A 22,519-nucleotide genomic window follows, 5' to 3' on the forward strand; every position below is an offset into this window, starting at 1 on the left:
CTTCCTTCTCCTCGTTCTTGCTAAGTTGCTTTTTTTGGACCCACTCTGGCGGTGTTTGTGGAACCGGACCACTGTGTGTGAGTGTGAGACGTGATGTGGGTTGGTCTCCGGCTCAGTGAAAGGGTCTCAAGTAGCCTATCTCTCTCTCTGTCTCCAGTCAGACGAGCACCAAGCGTCCAAGCGAGGTGGAGACAAAAAGGAGGAGGAGGAGGTGGCACAGAGGCAGACAATGCGGTTTACTCCTCCGTTCAATTTACACCCACATCCACAAAAAAACATCATGTCTCGAAGATGTGGGAGAGAATTCCTCGCGATTTTGCTTATTTTTCTAAATTTTTTTATATAATCGGATTGGACAAAATTTTCCCCTGTGCGTTTTGATTGAGAACCAAAAAAATAAAGATGAAATTTCCAATAGAGAACCCAAGGAAACAAGTTAACTGGGACCCAGAGCAAGGTTGGTGAATATTCTTATTGTCTTATAACTTTAGATGTGAAAATGTGATTTAATGTTACTCCTAATCTCAGCAGCAACATCTCATGGAGATATATATACCTGAGACACAATAAATCACACCAAGCAGGCTGCATTCACAAGCTTTTTTTGCACAATTTCTTATTCATTGTACTAGTTTTCTCTTATTCAATGTTTATATTCTGCTAAAAAAAAAAAAAAAAAAGGACCCTTAACATGAGACAAAGCGTTTGGGGGGTATTTCTTTATTCTCCATCCTCCTTGTGCTCAGTTGTGCGAGGAAACGCTGCTGGCACAGCGGAGCTTCAAGCGCGTCAAGGTAGCAAGAATAATAACCAGCGTGAAACCGGAAAAGGTGTCAAAATAAAAGCATGGAAAGTTGTTAAAACTAAAAGAGTGCTCCACAAGGAGGAAGCCAGGAAGTTCCTGGTTCCCTCAACAAAAAGCCAATGGGATTTTTTCCATTGGCTATTGGTATTGTATTCGCTTTCCGCACCGTTGTGCCGAAAAGAGAGCTGAGCCGGAAGGGAAAGCTCTCGATCTACCGGTCTATCTTCGTTCCTACTCTCACCTATGGTCATGAGGGCTGGGTCATGACCGAAAGAACTAGATCGCGGGTACAAGCGGCCGAAATGGGTTTCCTCAGGAGGGTGGCTGGCGTCTCCCTTAGAGATAGGGTGAGAAGCTCAGTCATCCGTGAGGGACTCGGAGTAGAGCCGCTACTCCTTTGCGTTAAAGGAGCCAGCTGAGGTGGTTCGGGCATCTAGTGGGGATGCCCCCTGGGCGCCTCCCTTAGTAGGTGTTCCAGGCACGACCAGCTGGGAGGAGACTAGGGAGAAGACCCAAGACTAGGTGGAGATATTATATCTCCACACTGGCCTGGGAATGCCTCGGGATCCCCCAGTCAGAGCTGGTTAATGTGGCCCGGGAAAGGGAAGTTTGGGGTCCCCTGCTGGAGCTGTTGCCCCCGCGACCCGACCCCGGATAAGCGGTTGAAGATGGATGGATGGCTTTTGGATTATTGCAGAAAATAAGCTCTGTGGCAAACAAACATTTATGATACTTACATGTTTTGTTTAGCAAGATAATCTTCACATAATGAACACCACTCCTATGATTTTTGAAGCGTAAAATGCAATAGCCAGAAGTAGAAAGCTATACGTTAGGCTAACAAACTACACCACAGTCACATGAACACAAGTATACACAAGACTGTAATGGTACGTGTCCACAGGGGCGTTTTTTTTTTATCGCTTCCCAGCATTGGATGCTTGATGGGCTGCCATTAGACACCTGATTGAAACAATGGGGCGGCTCGTTTGGAAACTTTCTTCTCTCATTTCATGAAAATAGTTCACCGAAATGTGTTTCTGAAAACATTTTATAAAAGAAATAGGCCATGCAGTTGCTGAATCTGTCTTTATTTTGCCCGCTCCTCATTTGCATAAAGTAACCTTTATGCAAATGAGGAGCGGGCGACGTGACGGTCCGTCTCTCGAATCGTGCCTCCATGCTACCAGAATGCATTGCAGGGCTGGTTACATTGACATTGAATGGGAAGCGTGGAAAGGACGGAGCCTGTGGACACATACCTTAATGGCGGACGAGTCGGCGTGATGACGTTTAGTAGTCTCATTTAGCCACTTGTTAGCAACCGCTTTTTTTTAAGATACGCAAAATTCACGAGTGGGGTACTTATTGGTGTATTATATGTCGTAGAACTGAACTTTAAAATCTCTTCAGCTTGTGTTAACCGCAGACCTGGGTGAAATGGGTTATTTTCATAGACGTGGCTGGTCACTCACGGTGGGTTGTTACCAAATAATGCCACAGGAAATAGGATATGACTCTGTGCCTCATAATGCCAATATTTTTTAGGCCTACATATAGTTACAAAAATCTGGGTTTTTTGCTTGGTGTTCTTGAAATGAAATGTTCTAATTTTGTTTTGAGATATAGGCTATAGCTAGATTGACAGACAGACTAGGCTACTCGCAACGTCCTCAGTAAAGGTTTTATTTTGAAATGATTTTTTGCCGGAAGTCTTTGGCCTTCTTATGGGATTCAGACTGGCTTGACACTTGATTTTGAGTCTCAGCTGGTGAGTTTAATTTAAAGCCTACCACCCATGTCAACCCAAAATATGCCCTCATGTTCATCATTACTAGCCTGCTAGTTCTGTATTTTGTTCATCAGTGGTTAAAAAGTGTATTTTGTTACACACAATATGCAGCTGACATAATGAAATGTTGACAAACTGAGTGTTTCCAGTGTCACACCACAATTGTGCCACAATAAACAGTGAGGTAAATGGTTGATGCAACACTTTATTGCCATCATCAAAATCCTTTTTCTTCCATTTTTTTTTTATGTACCTGAGTCTCCTGTGAACATTTTTTCTCTGCTTTGCCCAGACATGTTTGAAACAGAGAGTGAGGGCTGAGAGAGAGAGAGAGAGTATCAGATACTATCAGATAAAAAGCACTGCTTTCCACTCAGGCCTTATTTAATTTGCAAAAATCAATGCGAGGCAAATTCAGTGGGCTGAAAAGGATTTAGATGAATGCCACACAGCCTCAAAAATCTGAAATGCAAACCAAATTATGTTCATCCCAGTTTCTGCCTCTATAAAACTTGGATATACACATATATTATTTACTTATGATTTTATTATTTGTAGTTTTTTTCTATCTTTTAGCTGTACTAAAGCCAGTGAAATCCAGCTTTCTGAACCGCCCTAGAATGTATAGCTGCTGCTACCAGGCTGCATAAAGCTGATTTATTCCATTTCACTCAAAATGAGATGAAAGGCAATTAATGCCTCAGTAACACTAGTTATAGGCTTAGTCCAATTTGCAATTAATGCACCCATTGATGTTCAACCGCATCCATCAACACGAAATACAGAAGATGACGGAGGTTATAATCTTTTTGCTGCTTTACCTCTCAGCCTTAATTTCCTAATTCATCTCATGTTCTAAAAATAGCCAGACACCGCCCTAAAGGCATGTACTATAGATTGAAAGTGGCAGTTTTGCACCTTCCTAATCTTTTGACATCACTTTGCTGTTATTGATCCACTCGTGATACTCACTCAGGCATTACCTAACAGGATTCATAGTTCCTGGATCAGCGAATGAGACTTCCTGGATGCCCTTGACTCATCAGGGTGGGTTGTGTGCTTACATTTGACTTAGCATATCCCGTAAGTAATCTCATTCCAATGAACAAAAGAGTGCATCTCTCAAACAAATCCATTTGGTATTCCTACCTACGAGAGTTGCATGATTATAAACAACAGGCTCCACCCATGGCTCGGAGGCACGCCAAGCTCTCCTGATCTGAGAGAGGCGGGGGCGTCGAGGGGTGAAGGCCGGAGCTCTGAATAGCTTATACCATGCTTTATACACATTAAAGTAATCTAAATTTGGCTGCCTCCTAGGTGCTTCTTGCCATGTGGTTGACCTGCTCCAGCACCCATGCATTTATTATAAAACCCCTCCAGGAGCCAATGACTGAAAGTGGCACTTATCCGTCCCTCTCTTACAGTCTATTAGAAAAATTGAATCCTGCTTCTTCTCAGCAAAAAGGGTAACTCAATTTTCACCTCCACCTAGCAATACTGTAGGGGGTTTAGTTGCAGATGGTGTGTCTGTAAATGTATGTAATGTTTTTTGTGTACGTACCTCCATGTAATATACATACAATAATTTGATTATTTACCCTATTTCAGGTTTTTCATTCATGACAATAATTTGATTACAAGGTTTCCTGCATTGAGGCGAGATAGCTGTGGAAGTCTGAGGCTCCATTTTACAGGAATAATGGCGTTTATCACGTGTAGAACCCAAAAGAAATTCTCAGCATGTTAAGATGTGGGCCGGATAACAGGCCTTTTTGCTGATAGCTTTCAGTGTTTGCTTTGTGAAGAGCCATTTATTAACTCAGAGTAATAGAAGGAAATCACTTTCTAATGCATCATGCAGGAGGCTATAGGTTTTCAATGGCTGTAATGAGCTTGTGTTTATGTCCTTGTAAACTAGTGTTCAGTGTCCTTGTCCAGGTGCTGAGTCCAAACCCGTGCAGGGATTTCTGCTTCCCAAGGAAGGGTACATAATCAATTTTGATACCTCTGAAGACCAAATTTGGGCTCGAAACACCGAAAAGTTGTCATTTTTTGGTGCAAGTCCTTGTGAAGTAGAAATAATTTATAAAGGAGTGTCCCTTTGCTGTTATTGTATTTGACAAGCCACATGAAAAGCTTAAAGGTGGGAGGAAATACTGTTATTAAACTCATTCCATGCATTGCAACAGACTGGTTATCACAGACCCGGACAAAAGAAAACACATAGGGATCTGTAAACATATCAACAGTGTGTAATCATTTCAAACTCACTTAAAAAGCCTCAATAACCGCCTTCAAAACAACATCTCATCAGAGGACTTTTTTCTCAACGCTCAATCTGTCTTCACATTTCTTCGTATCCAGTCTGTAACAGATTCAGGGCCTTCAGCCAAGAACAGTCTGTTAATTTTCATTTGCCTAAATCAGAAGATACAGAGTTGCTGTTTCTGTCTTAGTATCCTCCAACACAAAGTTAAACAAAACATAAATTAATCTCTTTCCTCTGACTCTTTCCTAGTGGCGGTCCAGACCAACTTGGTCCCTCCCAAAAAGGTCCAGCCTGGCATGGCGAAGTCCAGTCTAGTCCAGGCCAGCGTGGCCACCATGCAGAACCCCATGAGCTGCGAACCTAAGGCCAACGGTCACTGTCCGCTCCCGCGCCTGTCCATCTCCTCCCGCTCTGCCAGCGTGGTGGCCAGCATGGACGCCAGCAGCTGTGACGGCGTGGCCGCGGCGCTCCACTCGGTGATGAAGTGGAAGACGGTGCTGGCGGTGTTCATCGTGGTCGTTCTCTACCTGGTTTGTGGAGGTCTGGCGTTCAGGGCACTGGAGCAGCCGAACGAGAGCGACCAGAAGTACAGTATCACTCTGGAGAAGGCTTCGTTCCTGGCAAATCACCCATGCGTTACTCCTGAGAAGCTGGAGGAGCTCCTCAAGGTGAGTGATTGAAGGTGGAGTTTTAGATAAAGTGAGACATGGTATTCACATTCAACAGACTTTTCTCCTTCCAGCTGTTCAGACAGACCTAAAATAGTACATTGCATTTGTTGAATCGTCTCATCACCGAACATATAAGAGGATAGGAAGATAAGATAAATGTAGTGAAAATGATCTGACGAATAATACAGAGCGTCATTCAAATTGATTGGTGGAAAAGAGGAAGAAAGTCAGAGGACTGACCTTTATAGCAGCAGTTTTCTATGGTGATTGCTATCAAGGGTAATTAGAGGTTCTCGCTTTAATTCATTCTGGTTTCATTACCTCGTCACATCATCTTGAAAGGCTTGGATGCTATTTCCTTTCATGACCAGATCACCCTTTAGCAAATTAAGCCTTCAATTCTGGTGTCCACCGACTGCTGCAGAATTTTACAGAATAGTTCACGTCCATGTAAAACTTGTCATGTAACAACATGTCATGTTTGTTTTAATACATAATACATACAAGTATTCTATTGTTGTGTAAAACATTTTGACTTTTTAGTGGACTCATTCAGAACAGTTTTGATTTCAAAGATTATTTGTATTTATGACAAACTAGCCTGGTCTTAAAGCAGCTTTAATTGATATTTTCATAATAGCAATGTATGAAATGTCAATGTGACAAGAATGCTATGCCAATGTTGTGTTCACACCTTGTTTCCGCTGCCTCCAAGTGGTAAAAAAAATCGGTTATGGTCTTCATCAGCAGATAGAACAGCTCAGGGTTCATCACATGATTGTGTGGAACTGTGTCAGCCACGGGACAATAAGCGGTCATATATGGATACTAATATATGATGATGACGCCTGTGCTTGTTCCATTCATTAATGAAGATCATGACATGCAGCTGAAAGCTCAGAAAAAGCTAGTAAGTTGACCTTTGAGTTGAGACCAAGGTCATGATCTTCCATGCTCAAACTCTTGTTGCTAAGTCTTGTTACTTATTTTCTCCTCATAAATATGTATTTATGGCTTCAGACTTGGAGCAGAGCAAGTTTGTGACAGAGGAGTGGCTGTACCTGTTGCTTTCATTTTTCAAGTCTAGTATGTGTTGCAAATTTTAGAAATGATTGTCAACCCCCAGTACTCTGGTTTGTTTTTTATTGTACTACCCTATTTAGGTCCACTTAGCTTACTAAGTTTTAAGGGTTACATGGAACTCAATTACCCTCTACTCTCTGCCCCCCCGGGCTGATGACAGATGATGGGTAAATGTCATGAGCACACTTAGAGGCAAGTCCATCCTTCAGCAGGAAGCGCATTAATACCTTCAAGGTCACCACAGAGATACCCATGATTCTCGGTGACACTTCACATGTGTTGACAAACACGCTGTGCAGTGCACGCCGGCACATGTTACATAACAGTACATAAAAGTAATCTCGGACAGCGTCAGTCAGCGTGACCTTTATGCTGCAGAGGGGAGAGTTGTAAATTGTAATTGCAGAGCTACATTGATTTTGTTGTAAAAATTGTAGTGAACAACCTACACTTTGTTTTATTACAATAGTACAGTGGATTGTTTTGGATAGATAGATAGATAGATAGATAGATAGATAGACAGATAGACAGATAGACTGATAGATTGATAGATTGATAGATAGATAGATAGATAGACAGATAGACAGACAGACAGACAGACAGACAGACAGACAGATAGACAGATAGATAGACAGATAGATAGATAGATAGATAGATGTGTCACTACTGGTTGCAAAAAAACAAGATGGCGAAATGCCAAACTCGAGGCTTCAAAACGGCAATCGTCAAACCAATAGGTGACGTCACGGTGACTATGTCTACTATATACAGTCTATTGCTGCAGCTGTTAAACCGGCTGAATAAGCTGCTGAGCTGCTCTGAAAAGGAGTTACTGTCTGGACAGTCAAATCACTGCAGGTTTGGGTGCTCTACCCATCATGATGTTTAACCTCCCACCATGCCTTCTTTGCATTTCCAGATAGTTTCCCACCATGTCTGTGTAGTGGATCTTGACCAACTTGGCCTTCCTTCTGAACTCTTTCTCCAATTCCCTCACCCTGAGCTTGTCTTCTGAACCAGGCAGATCTTCATGTCCTTGGTGACCCATTTCTTGTTGTTTGGATGAAGCGTTATTTGTTTGGTGGGAGTGTCTCCTCACTGTATTAGATATAAAAGGTCACTACATTGGTCAGTGAATTAAGATCACCACCACAATCATTAAAAAACAAATCCCAGTTCAGTTCAAAACACCCCTTTAGTGTTTCAGCCTCTTTATTGAGTTGTATCTGAAGGCCTTATACACTCAATATGTATTAAATGAAATTGAATAATATTCAAGAGTGAGGCTTTAACAACACCCACACGTTTTAAATAAGGAAAATAGCTCACGGCCACAAGAGCACTGTTTTCTTAACTGTGAGAAATATTTGAAGCCATGTTTCTCTTCTACCAAAAAAAGGTGTTATATATCTTACTATTTTATCAAGAAATTTAGTAAAACTCAAGGTTTGAAAGATCTAGTTAGATTTCAGGAGCTGAGTGACCCTGATACTTTACATGACACTTCATCATAGTCTGTCTGATCATAAAGTGAAATATGGCATCTATAAGAATGATTCATTTAGTGGCAGATCTATCACATGATGTGAACCTGGATAAAACAGTCAGTTATAAACATGACTGACAACCCTTTAAACTGTGACACAGAGGTTGATTCAAGCTGACCTAGAGCACGCTGTCTCTGCAATAATCCACATGTTTTCAACATGGCGTAAAAAGCTTTTATTCTCAACCAATACCTGTGTGAACTGGACCAGATAACAAGCAGATCGTGAAAACAAAATATCATTCCCCATCACATCATGACTTAACTGTGCATGTCGTTTTATGGTGTCAGCCGCTTTATAACGCAGGGTATAGCCATGCTTCACGCCGATCTCTGCTATCACATCCAGAATTATAGGTCGAGATTTAAGGTCACTACATCAAGCTGACAGGTGCAACTGGAAGCGGTATTGGAAAATAATTTGAGATGTGTCGGCGTGCAGTTTGCTGAGTGGAAAGTTTGATTTGTGAGGGAGTGCGGTGATGGAAAAAAAGCGGGACTGAGATCAGTCAAACACTCCTTTGCAGAGAAAGAAAAGAGAAGAATATTCTGCATCAATATTATTTTCTTTGGAGATTAAGGGTTTGTAAAGAAGCAATCCCTTTAACCAACAACTGAAGTACCTATTTAGCAGCATTCTACACATACCATATGGAGACACAGTAGATCTTGCAGAATAGAAGAAAGCAAAAAAAAACATAATGTGCTTTTCATGTTTTTCTCATGTAGACAGAATAGTAAATACAAGATTAGTGCCACCGTGGACCCCTCTGATTCTCTTGAGCTTTGAATAACCCTAAAGAGTGAACCGACAACATGGCGTTTGGTGTGCTCCACTTTCCGCTAGAATGGCTCCATTCGACGATAGCCTTTTCAACATTGCTCCGGTGAATATTGGATTGGTCTCTCCTTCTCCACACCCACGTCTGTTCTGTTATTCTTTCCCAGCGAACCATCCTTTCTTATTCTTCCCTTGCAACGCTCAACCTTTGAGCCACAAAAGTGCTATAATGAGTTTGTAAAAAAAATCAATGACAGTATTTCCTAAGGAGACAATGTGGACCTGTGGTCCGGAGGGAATCAATTATTTACTGCACGGGCCAGCAGATGCAGACCTCCTGCTGCTCCAAGCAGCAGCAGCACTAGTAGCAGCCGCTGAATCACAGAGGAGACCGTCTCCTGGACTTAACGACCAGATCCAGACACATGACATAACGTATGATGGCATGTCGCACCAGTTATTTGCCCCTATGAAATTTCCCAATTTACAATATTACACCTGACAAATTGAATGCAATGAAAGAATAGTTTGACATGTTGAGATATTTGCTTTTCTGCAAAGAGTTAGATGAGAAGATCAATACTACTCTTATGTCTAAATGGTATATAAAGCCAGCAGCCAGTTATCTTAGCTTAGCATAAAGACTGGAAACACGAGAAATAGCACAAATCTGCCAACTGTTACCTATGAAACGCACAAAGAAACATATATATATATATATATATATGTATATATATATATATATATATTTATGCAGTATAACTTAACGCAAATTTGTTTTAACGCCACATAATTGATCTTTCGGAGGTTGTAGCAGCTCAGTTTTAAAGCTAGAGTGAAAATACTGGTATCATATGAAACTAGAAAACCTAATTGAATGGAATGGAATCCATTGGTACCAACCATGTCACATTAGCTTGTGCAAAGGAGGCTAAATAGCACTCCAAACTTATGCTAAATTTTGGCGAGGTAAAACTGGCATGGCCATTTTCAAAGGGGTCCCTTGACCTCTAACCTCAAGATATGTGAATAAAAATGGGTTCTATGGCTACCCATGAGTCTCCCCTTTACAGACATGCCCACTTTATGACAATCACATGCAGTTTTGGGCAAGTCATAGTCAAGTCAGCACACTGACGGCTGTTGTTGCCTGTTGGGCTTGAGTTTGCCATGTTATGATTTGAGCATATTCTTTTATGCTAAATGTAGTACCTGTGACAATATTTGTCATTGTTTTGTGCCGTTAATTGATTTCCAATAATAAATATATACATACATTTGCATAAAGCAAGCATATTTTCCCATTCCTATGTTGATAAGAGTATTAAATACTTGTGCTATTAAATACTATATAATTAGTTCTGCACCTCACCTCCTGCTCACCTGTTCTCACTTCTCCCGTGCACCCGATTCGACTGTTATCAGGCCATTAAATAGGTGTTATTGGTCGCTATAAGCACCATAGAATAGATGTGGGTCAGTATAGGGGTCCTCTACGTAGTAAAAAATAGAGCAAAACTTAAAAGCAACATGTTCTATCACGTTGTAAAACTGAATGAAATGTTACATTTTGAACATAAACAAAAAGTCGTCTTTAGGTTTAGGCAATAAAACCACTGAGTTAAGTTTGGGGAAAAACATTATGTTTTGGCTTAAAATAACTACATTTCAAAAGTGAAACTTAACATTTGTCAAAAAGACGACAAGTACACATTGTTGGTTTCACATGGGATGTAAACCCTGGCCTCCTTGGTGAAAGCCCTGTGTTTTGTGTCCCATCCATCACCCACTACCTCCACCTCATTGTGGAGTTTCCGCTGTCTATACTATAGTGCCTGACTTCCGCTTCTGCTCCGGTCATAACTACTACAGTCACTAGACCGGTAGTCGCTGTTGTCTTCTGTTATACCTTCTTTCGGTAATCTACCATGTGAATAGATGATAAAACCTACTATTGGATGCAGTAGGCCCCTTTTAACCCACATCTATGGGGCTTATAGTCAACAGTCACTATCTATACCACATTTCGTCTTTGTCTTTCGTCACTCTTGGAGTTTGTTGTGCTAGACTATGTTTTGGTTGGGAGCAGTGACTTACTGTAACTCCTTGTTAAACCATAACTTGTCATATTACGTGTTGGTAGGTAGATTTTGTTACCTTTGACCAGGCTAGCTGTTTCCCTCGGTTTCAAGTCTTTATGCTAAGTGAATTTCCCAAAATATCAAACTATTTCTTTACATCAAAAAAGATAATATTGATTCATCACTCTACTTAACTATGGTGCTACTTTAACGTATACTATAAGCAAAAATAACGAATGTCATGCGAAGTGTGAAACTCAAACTGACAAATGACACTTTTTTTTTTCTTTGCTGTCTCAAGTAAAGGCCCTCGGGACATGCTTCTTCACAAGTACTCCATCAAAGAGTCTGTCTGGTCTTTTCACAGGTTCTGTTATCGGTCCGTTCGTGCTTTGTCAAGCCTGTCACTCAGACAAAGATCCTCTGTGGTGAAACAGCAGTGGTGACTCACTGTTGTCGAACTGTTTGGCGGAGGAGTTAACTGAAAAATGGCAGCGTGTGTGTGTGCGTGTACAGCGTGCGTGTGCGTGAGACGGAAGAAGACGATGTATAGTAAAGCCTTGCTCAATAGAAAGTGTTAACAATGTGTGTGTGTGTGTGTGCCCATGCATGTCTGTTGACCCCCTCATGTCTGCTAAAGTATCTGTGCTGTCCACCTACCCACTGTGCACCCACTAAGGCAGCAGACCTAATTGGCTTTTTCCAGCGCTGTCGGGATGACTCACACTTTGGCGCAATGTGAAGCCGTGCTGTTATTGACACCAGTCAGGACTCATTTTTTAATGACTCACTTATCTACAAATAAACTTTATTATATACACTGAGCTACCTGCAGTAAATCCACGTCAGGACACGCAACCAACACCGTCATGTTTTTTTTTATAGCATGAATTACATGATTTAAAGTTTATTTATTATTCTTTTTTTTAAATATATGGATTTATAGTTGTTTTTGAGCACAACTATCAAAGTTAGGCTGCTTTATTAAAATGCCCATGAGGTCACGACTCCTCAGGGGTCGACACAATGTGCACCAAAAATGTACAGACGTGTACATTATAGACCCTTAATGTATGTCTTCAAATGTCTTGACACAAGATACTGTGGATACAGTGGTGGAATGTATGTCTGTGCATTTACTGTACTGATTTCCATTTTATGCTAATTTACACTCTTCTATACAGTATATAATAATACACTTTTTTACGCCACTACATTTATTTGACTATAGGTTTTACATACAAAAAAAAAATTCCCAAGAATATATAAAGTAGTTAAAATTAGGTGAAAACAGGTGTACCTAATAAATTGGAGTGTAAAGCCCCAAAAACCCACTAACATCTGGTTGTTGTCTTTAAAGGCCGAAATTGGCATTTATTCCTTTGACAAATGACTCTGCAGTAGTCACGGGTATTTATCAGCTCCAGCTCCGATCGTCAATGATGGAAACATGACCCCCGGATGACACGCAAATTTTACCCTTTCCGGTGCGATGCTATGTGACGTGTGTTGAAGTGAATATATAATAAATAAAATCAACATATTTGAACAATTATTATAATTTATTAACGTACAAAACATCAATTTAAAATGTTTTCTTTAAAGCCACCAGACTCCAGTCAGACAACAGTAATTTCCTCGCTGATCATCGTAAAACACACTTCATTCAAACTCAACAGAAACAAAATAAAACTCATCTTTGTTAGTCTCTCCACTGTTCCAACAATCACCAACTCTGGTTTGACAGTTTGAAAGAGAGACTGAATAAGTAACAGACATAAAAATAACCACCGTACCATTTTCACTGTTTACAGTGACATTTTCCCTGCTTCCGCCTGTTCTCCTTTGAATAGTGTTTCCCTCCTGTTAAAATAATAGCGTCCCCCTTAGTGGTTAGGGTTAGGGATAAGGGTTGGTTCAGGTTTAGGAAGGGGGGAAACACATCTTGACAGGGAAACGGTATTTGACACAACACCAGCTGGCATGTCTGTGACGTCAAACATGACACAGCAGGAAAAAAAAACCCACAGAAAGGCCTGTGCAACGGCACTGGCATACTCTCAGTGGTAAAGGAGTCTATCGCTGTTTTAGCGGGTTTTCCCGTGTTTAAAAAAACCTGAAAAATATACGCACTAATTTTGGTGGGAAATGGGTATAATATATACTATTATGACACTCTCATTCTGCTACTTTGAGTACAGTTTGCTGTTAATACTTCTGTGCAATACTTGTACTTTAGTAAGACTTTGAATGCAGTATATTGGAGTATTTGTACACTGTGGTAATTCAACAGTGTTCCATTTTTAAAAAATCAGTAGCCTAAGTCACAACTGTAAGGTAATAGTAAGAATTATGAGAAAATAGTCTTTAACATCAAAACAAAACCAAAAAACAGGCAGATTTTATGCAAAAAAAAATCATGTAATATGTCTGTACTGCACTTTATGGATTTTGTTATTCTTCTGCTCTCTTCACAAACAGTTCTGATAAATTCGAATCAGCCTTATCTGTGATGGACCAGAGTCCTTCCTGTCTGGCAGTCATTTGCTTTAATGCTTCAAGGTGGTTAGGGCAAAGCTATAGATATTAGTGATGGTGAGAGTGCTGCAGCGGAGAGTGCTTGGCACCACGCTGGCTGGATCGCTGCCGTCACCTGCTGTGGGGTAGAAAGACACACTGAGAGGATAAAGATCTACAGTGAGTTAGCTTCGCTCTCTAATGATCCTGCAGCGTAGAATACGAAAAACACACATTAGCGGAGAAGAGGTGGTGCAGCGATTGTGTGTCTGCAAGAATGTCTGTGTGCCGATTCTACCGTGCAATCAAAATGGAGGAGAGCCCGTGTGAAACGAAAACACCATGCGTCGATCTAATTAACACCCTGCAACACAAATCAAAGTCAGCACCCTCCTTGTGCCTCAAAAGTGCCCGTGGAGAAAGAGGATTTTCCACATCTTTAATGCAGTGTGCACTTGGCTGTGAAAAAGGCGAGAGACAAAAATAGACCATCTCATAAAGTATTCAGATAAATTGTGAGGGTATTTTTAGCTCTCCCTTGGCTCCAGAATTAGGCTATTTGGGTTATAATTACCGCTTTGATATTGCCCCTGTATAGTGGCTGTGTCTGCTAAAACCTATGAAATAGCATTACTGTAACTGGCTAATTTTAGATACAAAAATCTGTCTCATCAAGGGGGTTGCACTGATGGAGCTGAGGTAATCACATGCAGGATTATGAGTAGGCATGTGCAGCGATGTGTGTGGAAGTGGCCCTCCACTCTGTCTGCTTTGAAATGTATGTCACGAGAGTTGATACATATTTTATTGGATGGACGTGCATCTCACTAACAGCTTGCAAGGATAGATTGAGGGGTTGCCCTGAATGAAGAAGTTGTACTTTTTGTATATCTCACCAGGATGGTTGGTAGATGCACCGAAGCTATTACCGAAAGGCATCCCTCGCAGTGACTTTCATGTCAGCAGAAGTGATTACTTGAGCCCGGAGACAAAATTCAAACTATTAATTTCCCACGGAGATAAGAAAATAAATGCTTTTCTCATAAAATGCCCATAAACAGGGAATTCAGAAAGAACACAAGATAGCAGATTAATTTTTCACGGTCTACATAATGGAGCTCAGAAGGAGATCATTGAGAATAATGATGCAGCAAACGCAGAGCATTGTGGCTTCTTAATGTTTTCCCTAGACAAGCTGGGGATAAAGAAAAAAGCTCAGGGACTGAAGAAGAAGGCTGACGCAGAAGAAAAGAGCGATAAAGGTCTCTCTGCTGCAAGTGAAAGTCTATGTAGATTTAATCAGCGTGAAGTGTTAAAAACATACAAAGTGGAGAAACAGAGCCAGACACTGAGTAGTGGGAATAGATCTCGTATTGGATGTTTGTGCATATAATGTACACACTGTAGTCTACAGGAAGTGTTTTTCATATGTTGACATTATAATGATTATACGCATAATAAAACAGTGACTGTATTGCAGAATACTAAAATTACTTGCGTAAAATGTTTTGTTGTTGGGCCCCCCACAAGAGGTTGCCAGCAAAATCTAATGGGCTGCAAGAAAACACATTTATGCTGTAAAACTTTATGCTTATTTTTTCCTACTTTACTCTTTTTTCTTTTCTTGTGAGGATCATTTTACATCTTTAGGACTCCATAGAGCAAAAAGGCTCCAGAAAACTTTAATTGTAACAACGTTTCAGTGCGCAGACCTTCATCAGGTTATTTTCAATAAATACCTGAATACCAATACCAATAACTAATAGAAATAACCTGATGAAGGTCTGTGTAGCAAAACCAAAATCTAATTTTTTCTGGCTGGAAGTGAAGAGGACAGTGTGTGGGAGTTTTTTTGCTCTGTATTGTCAACCTGAGGTTTTCTCCTACGCACCTACTGACATACAGGTGTGCAAAAGTTCTTCTCTTCTACATTTTTACGACTCCAATAAAGCCTGAAAAATCACCCTATAGTTGTCGCAACCCGCTGATAAATGCATCTACACTGCTTAATTTTAAGGGGTCACAAGCCAAAAAGGTTGTGAACACTGCTCTGGATATCTAGGGCTGGGCAATGTGGCGGATGTACATATAAATGTATGCAAAATGTAATAATATTGAACAGACTGAATCAATTGTAACTGCATCCACTTACTTGTTATCACAGCTTTATGACGTGGGTCTAGGATTAATTCAATTCTCTCCATCTAATTTATATTCCCCTCCCTCATTAACATTATAATTTGTAATTTTTTTCTCTTTCCAGCATGCCATCGATGCTGTGAGTGCTGGAGTGAGTCCTATTGGAGACACGTCCAACAACTCCAGTTACTGGGACCTGGGCAGCGCCTTCTTCTTCGCTGGAACTGTCATCACAACCATAGGTAAAGTTTTAATGTTGCTTAAGGTATTATTACAGAGGTGTGACCGATTCATTCAGACTGTAGTGTAATGTTGATCGGTGAAAATCACTAAAATGGTACAAAGAATTATCACAAGCTGCACAAAACACTTTTTACCCAATTAAATAAAAGTTTCCAGCATGGTCAGAAAACTATGGAAGCTCAAAGTGTTCAACATTAAATAAAAAAATATATATTATGATATAAATGATTATATGACTAAATTGTGAGATATATATCAATGAACCAACAATTGAAGAAATAATTGAATCTTAACTCATTTGTATGAGACGCAATTTCAACAATCTTATTTTCATAATAACAGACTTTAACTGTATATAATTTTTATTCCGTTATAGACATTTTTATTTCAAATTCAGCTTTTATTTTGTAATGTGAGTTTTATTTCATGTCTCTGTTTCATGAAAAAAAAAAAATTCATTAGACCTAATTATGGAAAATTGAGTTTTAATATTTTCTGACGTGATTATTTTCATAATTGTATTCATATATTTGACCTAATTTGGCAACACTGCTTATGTGTAGAGAAAAAACAATATTACATTGTCACTATTGCAAAATTTGAATCTTTACAGAAAATGCAAGACTAATGGCAAATCATTAATTTTTCAAAATGCGTTGAAGATGGGATTTGTCCTTTCAGCTTGTCAACGGTGTTTTCTGGTTACACATCTCTGTAAAGCTATGTAAATCCTTCCCTCTTATTGCTGCCCTCAGGTGAGTTTTTAAAATCCCTTTGCCCTCATGAGGCGGTGCTAAATGATGCAAAGCCAACGCACATTGGGATTTAACAACCTGTGAATTTCAACATTATCAAGGATGCTGACAAACTGCTGACATGGTGGTTTTACTTTATGTCGATGTCTCTCCCTTAAAAGGCTTTTTTTTCTTTCACAAGACAAACAATTTGTGATCGATCAAAATTATTTTAAAAAGGAAAGTGAAAGCTTATTTACTGCAGACCCCTGCAACGGGAACTAAGAAGTATAACATATGGGCTTCAATCGATTATGTTGCATAAGAAAGACTTGATTGTCTTCTTCTGCTTCTCATCATACTCTTAACACTCCACCTCCTCTTCCTCCTCCTCACCACGTCTTCTCTGCCATGTTTCTTCACTCTTTTTTTTCCTCCTCTTCCTCGTGTTTTCCTTGTTTGTGACAGGTTATGGAAACATAGCTCCAAGCACGGAGGGCGGGAAAATCTTTTGCATCCTTTATGCCATATTTGGCATCCCCCTCTTTGGCTTCTTGTTGGCGGGGATTGGAGACCAGCTGGGCACCATCTTTGTGAAAAGCATCTTGAGAGTTGAGAGGATATTCAGGGTGAGTTGCAAGTTTAAGCTAAGTTTTAATTTGGTTTTATCCATTTTTTTCAATGGGATGTTTACCCGTTTCGGATTTGTTTAATTGATTGTCAGTTCCTTTTGATCAAACTAACATCGCTTGTATTGTTCTAATATCATCTCCTGTTTTGTTTTTCTCAGCAAAAACACAAACAGATCAGCCAGACTAAGATCAGAGTGACGTCCACCATCCTGTTCATCCTGGCTGGCTGCATTGTTTTCGTCACCATCCCTGCTGTCATCTTTAAACACATCGAACACTGGACCACACTGGACGCCATCTACTTTGTTGTGATCACACTCACCACCGTGGGAATAGGAGACTACGTGGCAGGTAGAGCTACGCGACAGTTGGCTGTTTCTGTCACAGATTACTATTCAGTCGAACTATCATGACTTATTGTTGGTATTTTCCCTTCCCCTCCAGGTGCTAACCCTTTGATCGACTATAGGAAGTGGTACAAGCCTCTGGTTTGGTTCTGGATCTTGGTGGGTATGGCGTACTTTGCGGCGGTCCTCAGCATGATTGGAGACTGGCTTCGAGTACTGTCTAAAAAGACCAAAGAAGAGGTGAGGCTCATTTAATTACACAGTTCAGTATTACATTAGAGAGGTAGAAAACAAAAGGTCACTCAGTCACTGCCTCCTCTGCCCCTTGTGTCTGCTCTCTTATTTTGCCTTTTAATTGCTGCTTAGACGTCAAAATGTTCTGTAACAGGCTGCTATTGTTTGAGACGTTCAATATGAAGCTCTATAACCTTTAAGTCCAGACAGAAGACAGAGAATAAGATGTAGGGACTCAGTGCAGGGCTTGAATAGACTAGATCAGGGGTGCCCAAACTTTTTCCCTTGGAGGGCCAAACCTGCCCACTTCAAACCAGGGGGAAAATCAGAAATCTGTCATGTGAAATATCCAAAACTGTTCCAACTTTGGCAGAAAATGTTGTCATCATTCAAGACCCCATCTCTCATATGAAGAACAAGTTGATTCAGTAATTGGTTTTCAGGGACTTTAAGAAAGTTTAGTTTAAAGAGGACCGATTATGCCAAAGGGAATTACTGCTCCTGAACTGCCTGAAACGCCTTGCTTGAAGTCCCGCCTTCTCTTCCGTAACATGGTGATGTCACTAAGTAACACATTTGACAGAAGCAGACAGACAAACAGAGCGTTTCAGACAGAGGGTGAAAAGAGGTGCTGCAGCAACGCCGGTATGAGAAAAGTAAAGTGTTTTTGGAACATATAATGTTCTAGTAGAAACCCAAAATACAAGTGTGCACCTGAAAATAAGCTTGATAGGTCCTCTTTAATACAATCACAATGTCTTGCTGCTCCAGATTAGTACCCCATGTGATTTCCAGATCTGTTTCTGATCCTTTCCTTAATGCACTGTTGTCACAGGTTGGGGAGATTAAAGCTCATGCAGTCGAATGGAAGGCAAATGTTCGAGCAGAGTTCCGTGAAACGCGACGGCGCCTGAGCGTTGAGATCCATGACAAGCTCCAGCGGGCCGCCACCATCCGCAGCATGGAGCGCCGTCAGCTCGGCCTGGAGCAGCGCGCTCTCTCCCTGGACATGCTGTCTCCAGAGAAGCGGGCCCTGTTCGCCAGCCTGGACGCTGCCCGCTTCAAGACGTCCTCCCAGGAGAGCATCGACACCAAGCTCAACAACCTGAGGCTGAAGGGCGCCTGTGAGCCGTACGACCATCAGGGGAGCGAGCAATCGCCACAGACGGCGTCTTCCTCGGAGGAAAATCTCTTCAACCTGCGCTTTGGATCCCTCACCAAGCTGGCCAGACGCAACAAGAACCGCGACTTACGGAGGAACATTTACGAAGACGGACGACGGGCGAGCGTAAGCATAAACAATGGCAGCGCCATGCTGGGTGAGGAGAGGACGGAAGAAGAAGAAGAAGAAGATGGGGAGCCAGATGAGGAAAGCGGAGAAATGAAAGAGGGAAACACCAGTCTGACAAACCTGTCACAGTACGCAATGGAGCGCAGCAAGTTGAATGAGTTCGCACCAGTGGAGGCCAAAGACATAGAGAACGACTAGGCATTGAATGGAAGAGTGCTTCAGAGACAGACAGAGTGAAAGAGACAGAGACATAGAAGAAGAGTGCATGGACCTTTGAGATGTCAATAAATGTGCCTTTCTGTTTCCTATGCTTAGATTGGAACTGCTCCCAGGAAATTCAGTCATCGTGCCATAGCCATGGGAAGAAAATGTGTTGCCAAAAAATTGAAGAGACAGAAGAGGCTGTAGTTAAAATACCTCATATTGGATGTTACTGTAGAATGGGCTACTTAAGAACTCTCCTCTCTACAGGAGCTATCTTTCCAGCTCCATTGTCTTTCAGCCTTGACGACTCTTACGAGAGACACTTGGGCAACGGCTGTCTGTTAATGTTGAATTTTATTTTTTAACAATGTGGGCAGGACATCCAGAGAGCTAGCTTCATGTCATCCATCTTCAGAAACATTATCGATCCCCACTTTGTCATATCATACTGCGGTGGCTATTTTTAGCCTGCAGCTACTAAAGGACTACAATGCTAAATGAATGGAGGGTGGGAGGTTGTGTTTCTGCCGGATCAATAGACAATACGAGCATTTACCTACCTGACATGTACAATTATTCCTACATGGTATGTGACTTTGAAAATGCAGCCTTGGAGTATAAACTACTACATACTAAGAGCTCTATTCACCTTGATTGTGCATGGTTATTAAAATACAACCATAGCAGTTAATTGACTAACTTGAAAGCTTGAAATGACAGCTGTAATGATGTTTCTTTTTGTTTTAATCAAATGAAAAGTACTGCTTTCTTTCATATATTGTGAAAAACAACATGTGTTTCAGTAATGATTTCCACCACTGTGGATCAACACTGTCAACACATTTAATCACCTTTGGCCACGAGATTGTTAGCCATGTTGAAAACACTTTTGTTTGTATATGACATTCACTTTTATCAAAAAATGTCTTCAGACTGCTTAAATTATTTTTTAATTGACGAATGTGATGCTGTTGACTTTGTGCTCATCAAGCATGTTTGCATCTGTGTTTACTCCTTTTTATATCAGCCAAGAACTTGAGTTGGATTTTCCATTGAACTGTAAAATATGAACGAAACATGTCATGTTTCTTTTTTCGTACTTCTTTTCTGAAACGTGGTCAATCATCTTCACACTGAAATGTGTTTTCACCATATGAACTTTTTTTTTACAAACAGGCACTGACACTACCCGACGCCTTCTTTAAATACAATTATTAAATGTATCACTAGCGTGCACTGCATGCATTTCTAAAGGCGAATTACACACACTGGTTGTTGTCCTGTTTATCTGATATCATTAACGTTTTCATGACCAGGACCTGTGACAAGTTTGTTGTGTACAGTTTATTTTATGAACAGATCACATTAAATGTAGTGAGTGCCTTTTTCCAGATAATAAACATGAAAAAATGTTTTCGCTCTTCTCCGGACTGGTTTCAGCAACAGTTTGATTGACAGATTGTTCATCCAATCACCTGCCATGTATTTTTTGAAAGTGCCTGCCCTTTTCCAAACAATTTCCAATGACGTCTTCTCAGATGGTTCTGTGTAACAAACCAGCTGGCAGGTCAGGTTAGGGTATATCAGAAGTGTATTGCTTTTCCAAGGGCATTGCTACAAATTATATATTATATCATAGGCTTTTTTCACAGCAGACAATATGACTTGTCAGATTAGAAGAAGCACAGGTGTTACTAATAACCTTAATGATGGCTTTGTTCTATTTAAGTCACCAGTGAGAGACAGTGAGTCAGCATACCAGGACCCTGACACTGGAGCAGCTAACTGGGATTTAGCCATCATAAATTTTATTATTCACACATGTGATTTCGTCAAAATTCAGACTAAAATTTATAGCTCCTCACTGAACTCATGTTGAACTGTGTTTGTAAAAATTGTCCAAGTAGTCTCAGAGGCTCTAGGCTACACAATACAAAGAAAGAATCATGTAACTTAGCCTACACACACCTAGAACAACAACTCTATTTTGCTGGCAAGGTGGAATAAAAGATAGAATTGGAGACACTGTGTATGAGCCCAGAATGCAACCTGCTCTTACAGCCCGTTTGTACAAAAAGGCAGTGTAATGTTGTGCTATTTATATGTGTTAAACGTGTACATCCTTTAACTGGAAATTTTTAATAGATGAGTTTCTCCTGGTAGGTTGGCTGTGAGGAATTATGGTCCATTTAACACCACTGAATGGTTAAATTGGACCTCTAGCATAATGTAATTGATTTCTGGTGCCATACCTTTCTGTGAAACATTGTAGACAAATGTGAAATTATTTTTTTAGCAATTTCATTATCCAAACTGCAGTTATAAAAAACATACTAAATGCTACTATATATGGTATTAATATTGAACTGTTCTATCTATCTTGAGACCAGAAAAGAGAAAGGTTAGATTTGTACTTGTACTAACCCAAAAAATACCAAGGCACACTGTTTTCAAAAATTAAAAAGCCAAACAAACAAGTGACAGCTCACAGATAGACCAAGGCTGGTGTCAGCTGCCAGGCAATTGCAATCAGGGTAGCACAGGATAATTGACACAGGTGCTGGCAAGCAGGTAGGTGTGCACATAATTGGGTCAATTCTAACAAGGCATCAGTATCTTTAAGGTTCAAGTCCAGCATAAATAAACAATGACATTGGATATTGACAGACATTCATATACTGTAGATAAATAAATATACATATATATATAAAATAAATATACCTATATTAAAATAGATTAAATATATATATATATATATATATATATATATATATAAACTTGAAGATCCAAAATCCAACATGTTCCAAAATGTTTCTCCCCTCTTAAACATTTTTATGGCCTTTATACCTACCTTTATATTCTCTTTCAGTTTTCTTTTTGTTCTCTCCTCATAGTAATAGCCTCATACATCAGACCGGCACAAGTCAAGGCAACACCCCCTTTTCGGGGCTAGACAACCAAAAATCCCATAGACTTCAATGCAATTTGACATGTGTTTGGATTGTAATTGTGACAAGCATGTATGCATTCATCTCTTGTTAACAATTGTTTGTTTTATACACATGTCTAATAATGGTTACACTGTTGCCGTCTATTGTTTTCCCCCAAAAGGGGGCGTGGCCATAAGAGCCTACTCTGGTTGATGTA

At 40.4% G+C, this 22,519-nt stretch overlaps 1 protein-coding gene across 1 annotated transcript; it reads left to right on the top strand.

Annotated features, from left to right (window-relative positions):
* The first annotated feature begins 188 nt into the window (after positions 1-188).
* kcnk10b (potassium channel, subfamily K, member 10b) lies at positions 189-20,786 on the top strand. The gene is made up of 7 exons (XM_037796205.1): positions 189-457; positions 5,119-5,537; positions 15,812-15,929; positions 17,133-17,293; positions 17,455-17,647; positions 17,741-17,883; positions 18,713-20,786. The coding sequence occupies exons 1-7, from the start codon at positions 403-405 to the stop codon at positions 19,364-19,366; spliced, it is 1,743 nt and encodes a 580-aa protein (XP_037652133.1). The 5' UTR covers positions 189-402; the 3' UTR covers positions 19,367-20,786.
* The last annotated feature ends 1,733 nt before the right edge of the window (positions 20,787-22,519 follow it).

Source organism: Sebastes umbrosus, chromosome 16, assembly GCF_015220745.1.
Source record: "Sebastes umbrosus isolate fSebUmb1 chromosome 16, fSebUmb1.pri, whole genome shotgun sequence".
In the NCBI taxonomy this organism is placed as follows: Eukaryota; Metazoa; Chordata; class Actinopteri; order Perciformes; family Sebastidae; genus Sebastes; species Sebastes umbrosus.

Coding starts and splice junctions, on each gene's coding strand:
- kcnk10b (XM_037796205.1), top strand. CDS start 403: ATGAAATTTCCAATAGAGAACCCAAGGAAACAAGTTAACTGGGACCCA. Junction 458..5,118: donor TAACTGGGACCCAGAGCAAG/GTTGGTGAATAT, acceptor ACTCTTTCCTAG/TGGCGGTCCAGACCAACTTG. Junction 15,930..17,132: donor AACTGTCATCACAACCATAG/GTAAAGTTTTAA, acceptor TGTTTGTGACAG/GTTATGGAAACATAGCTCCA.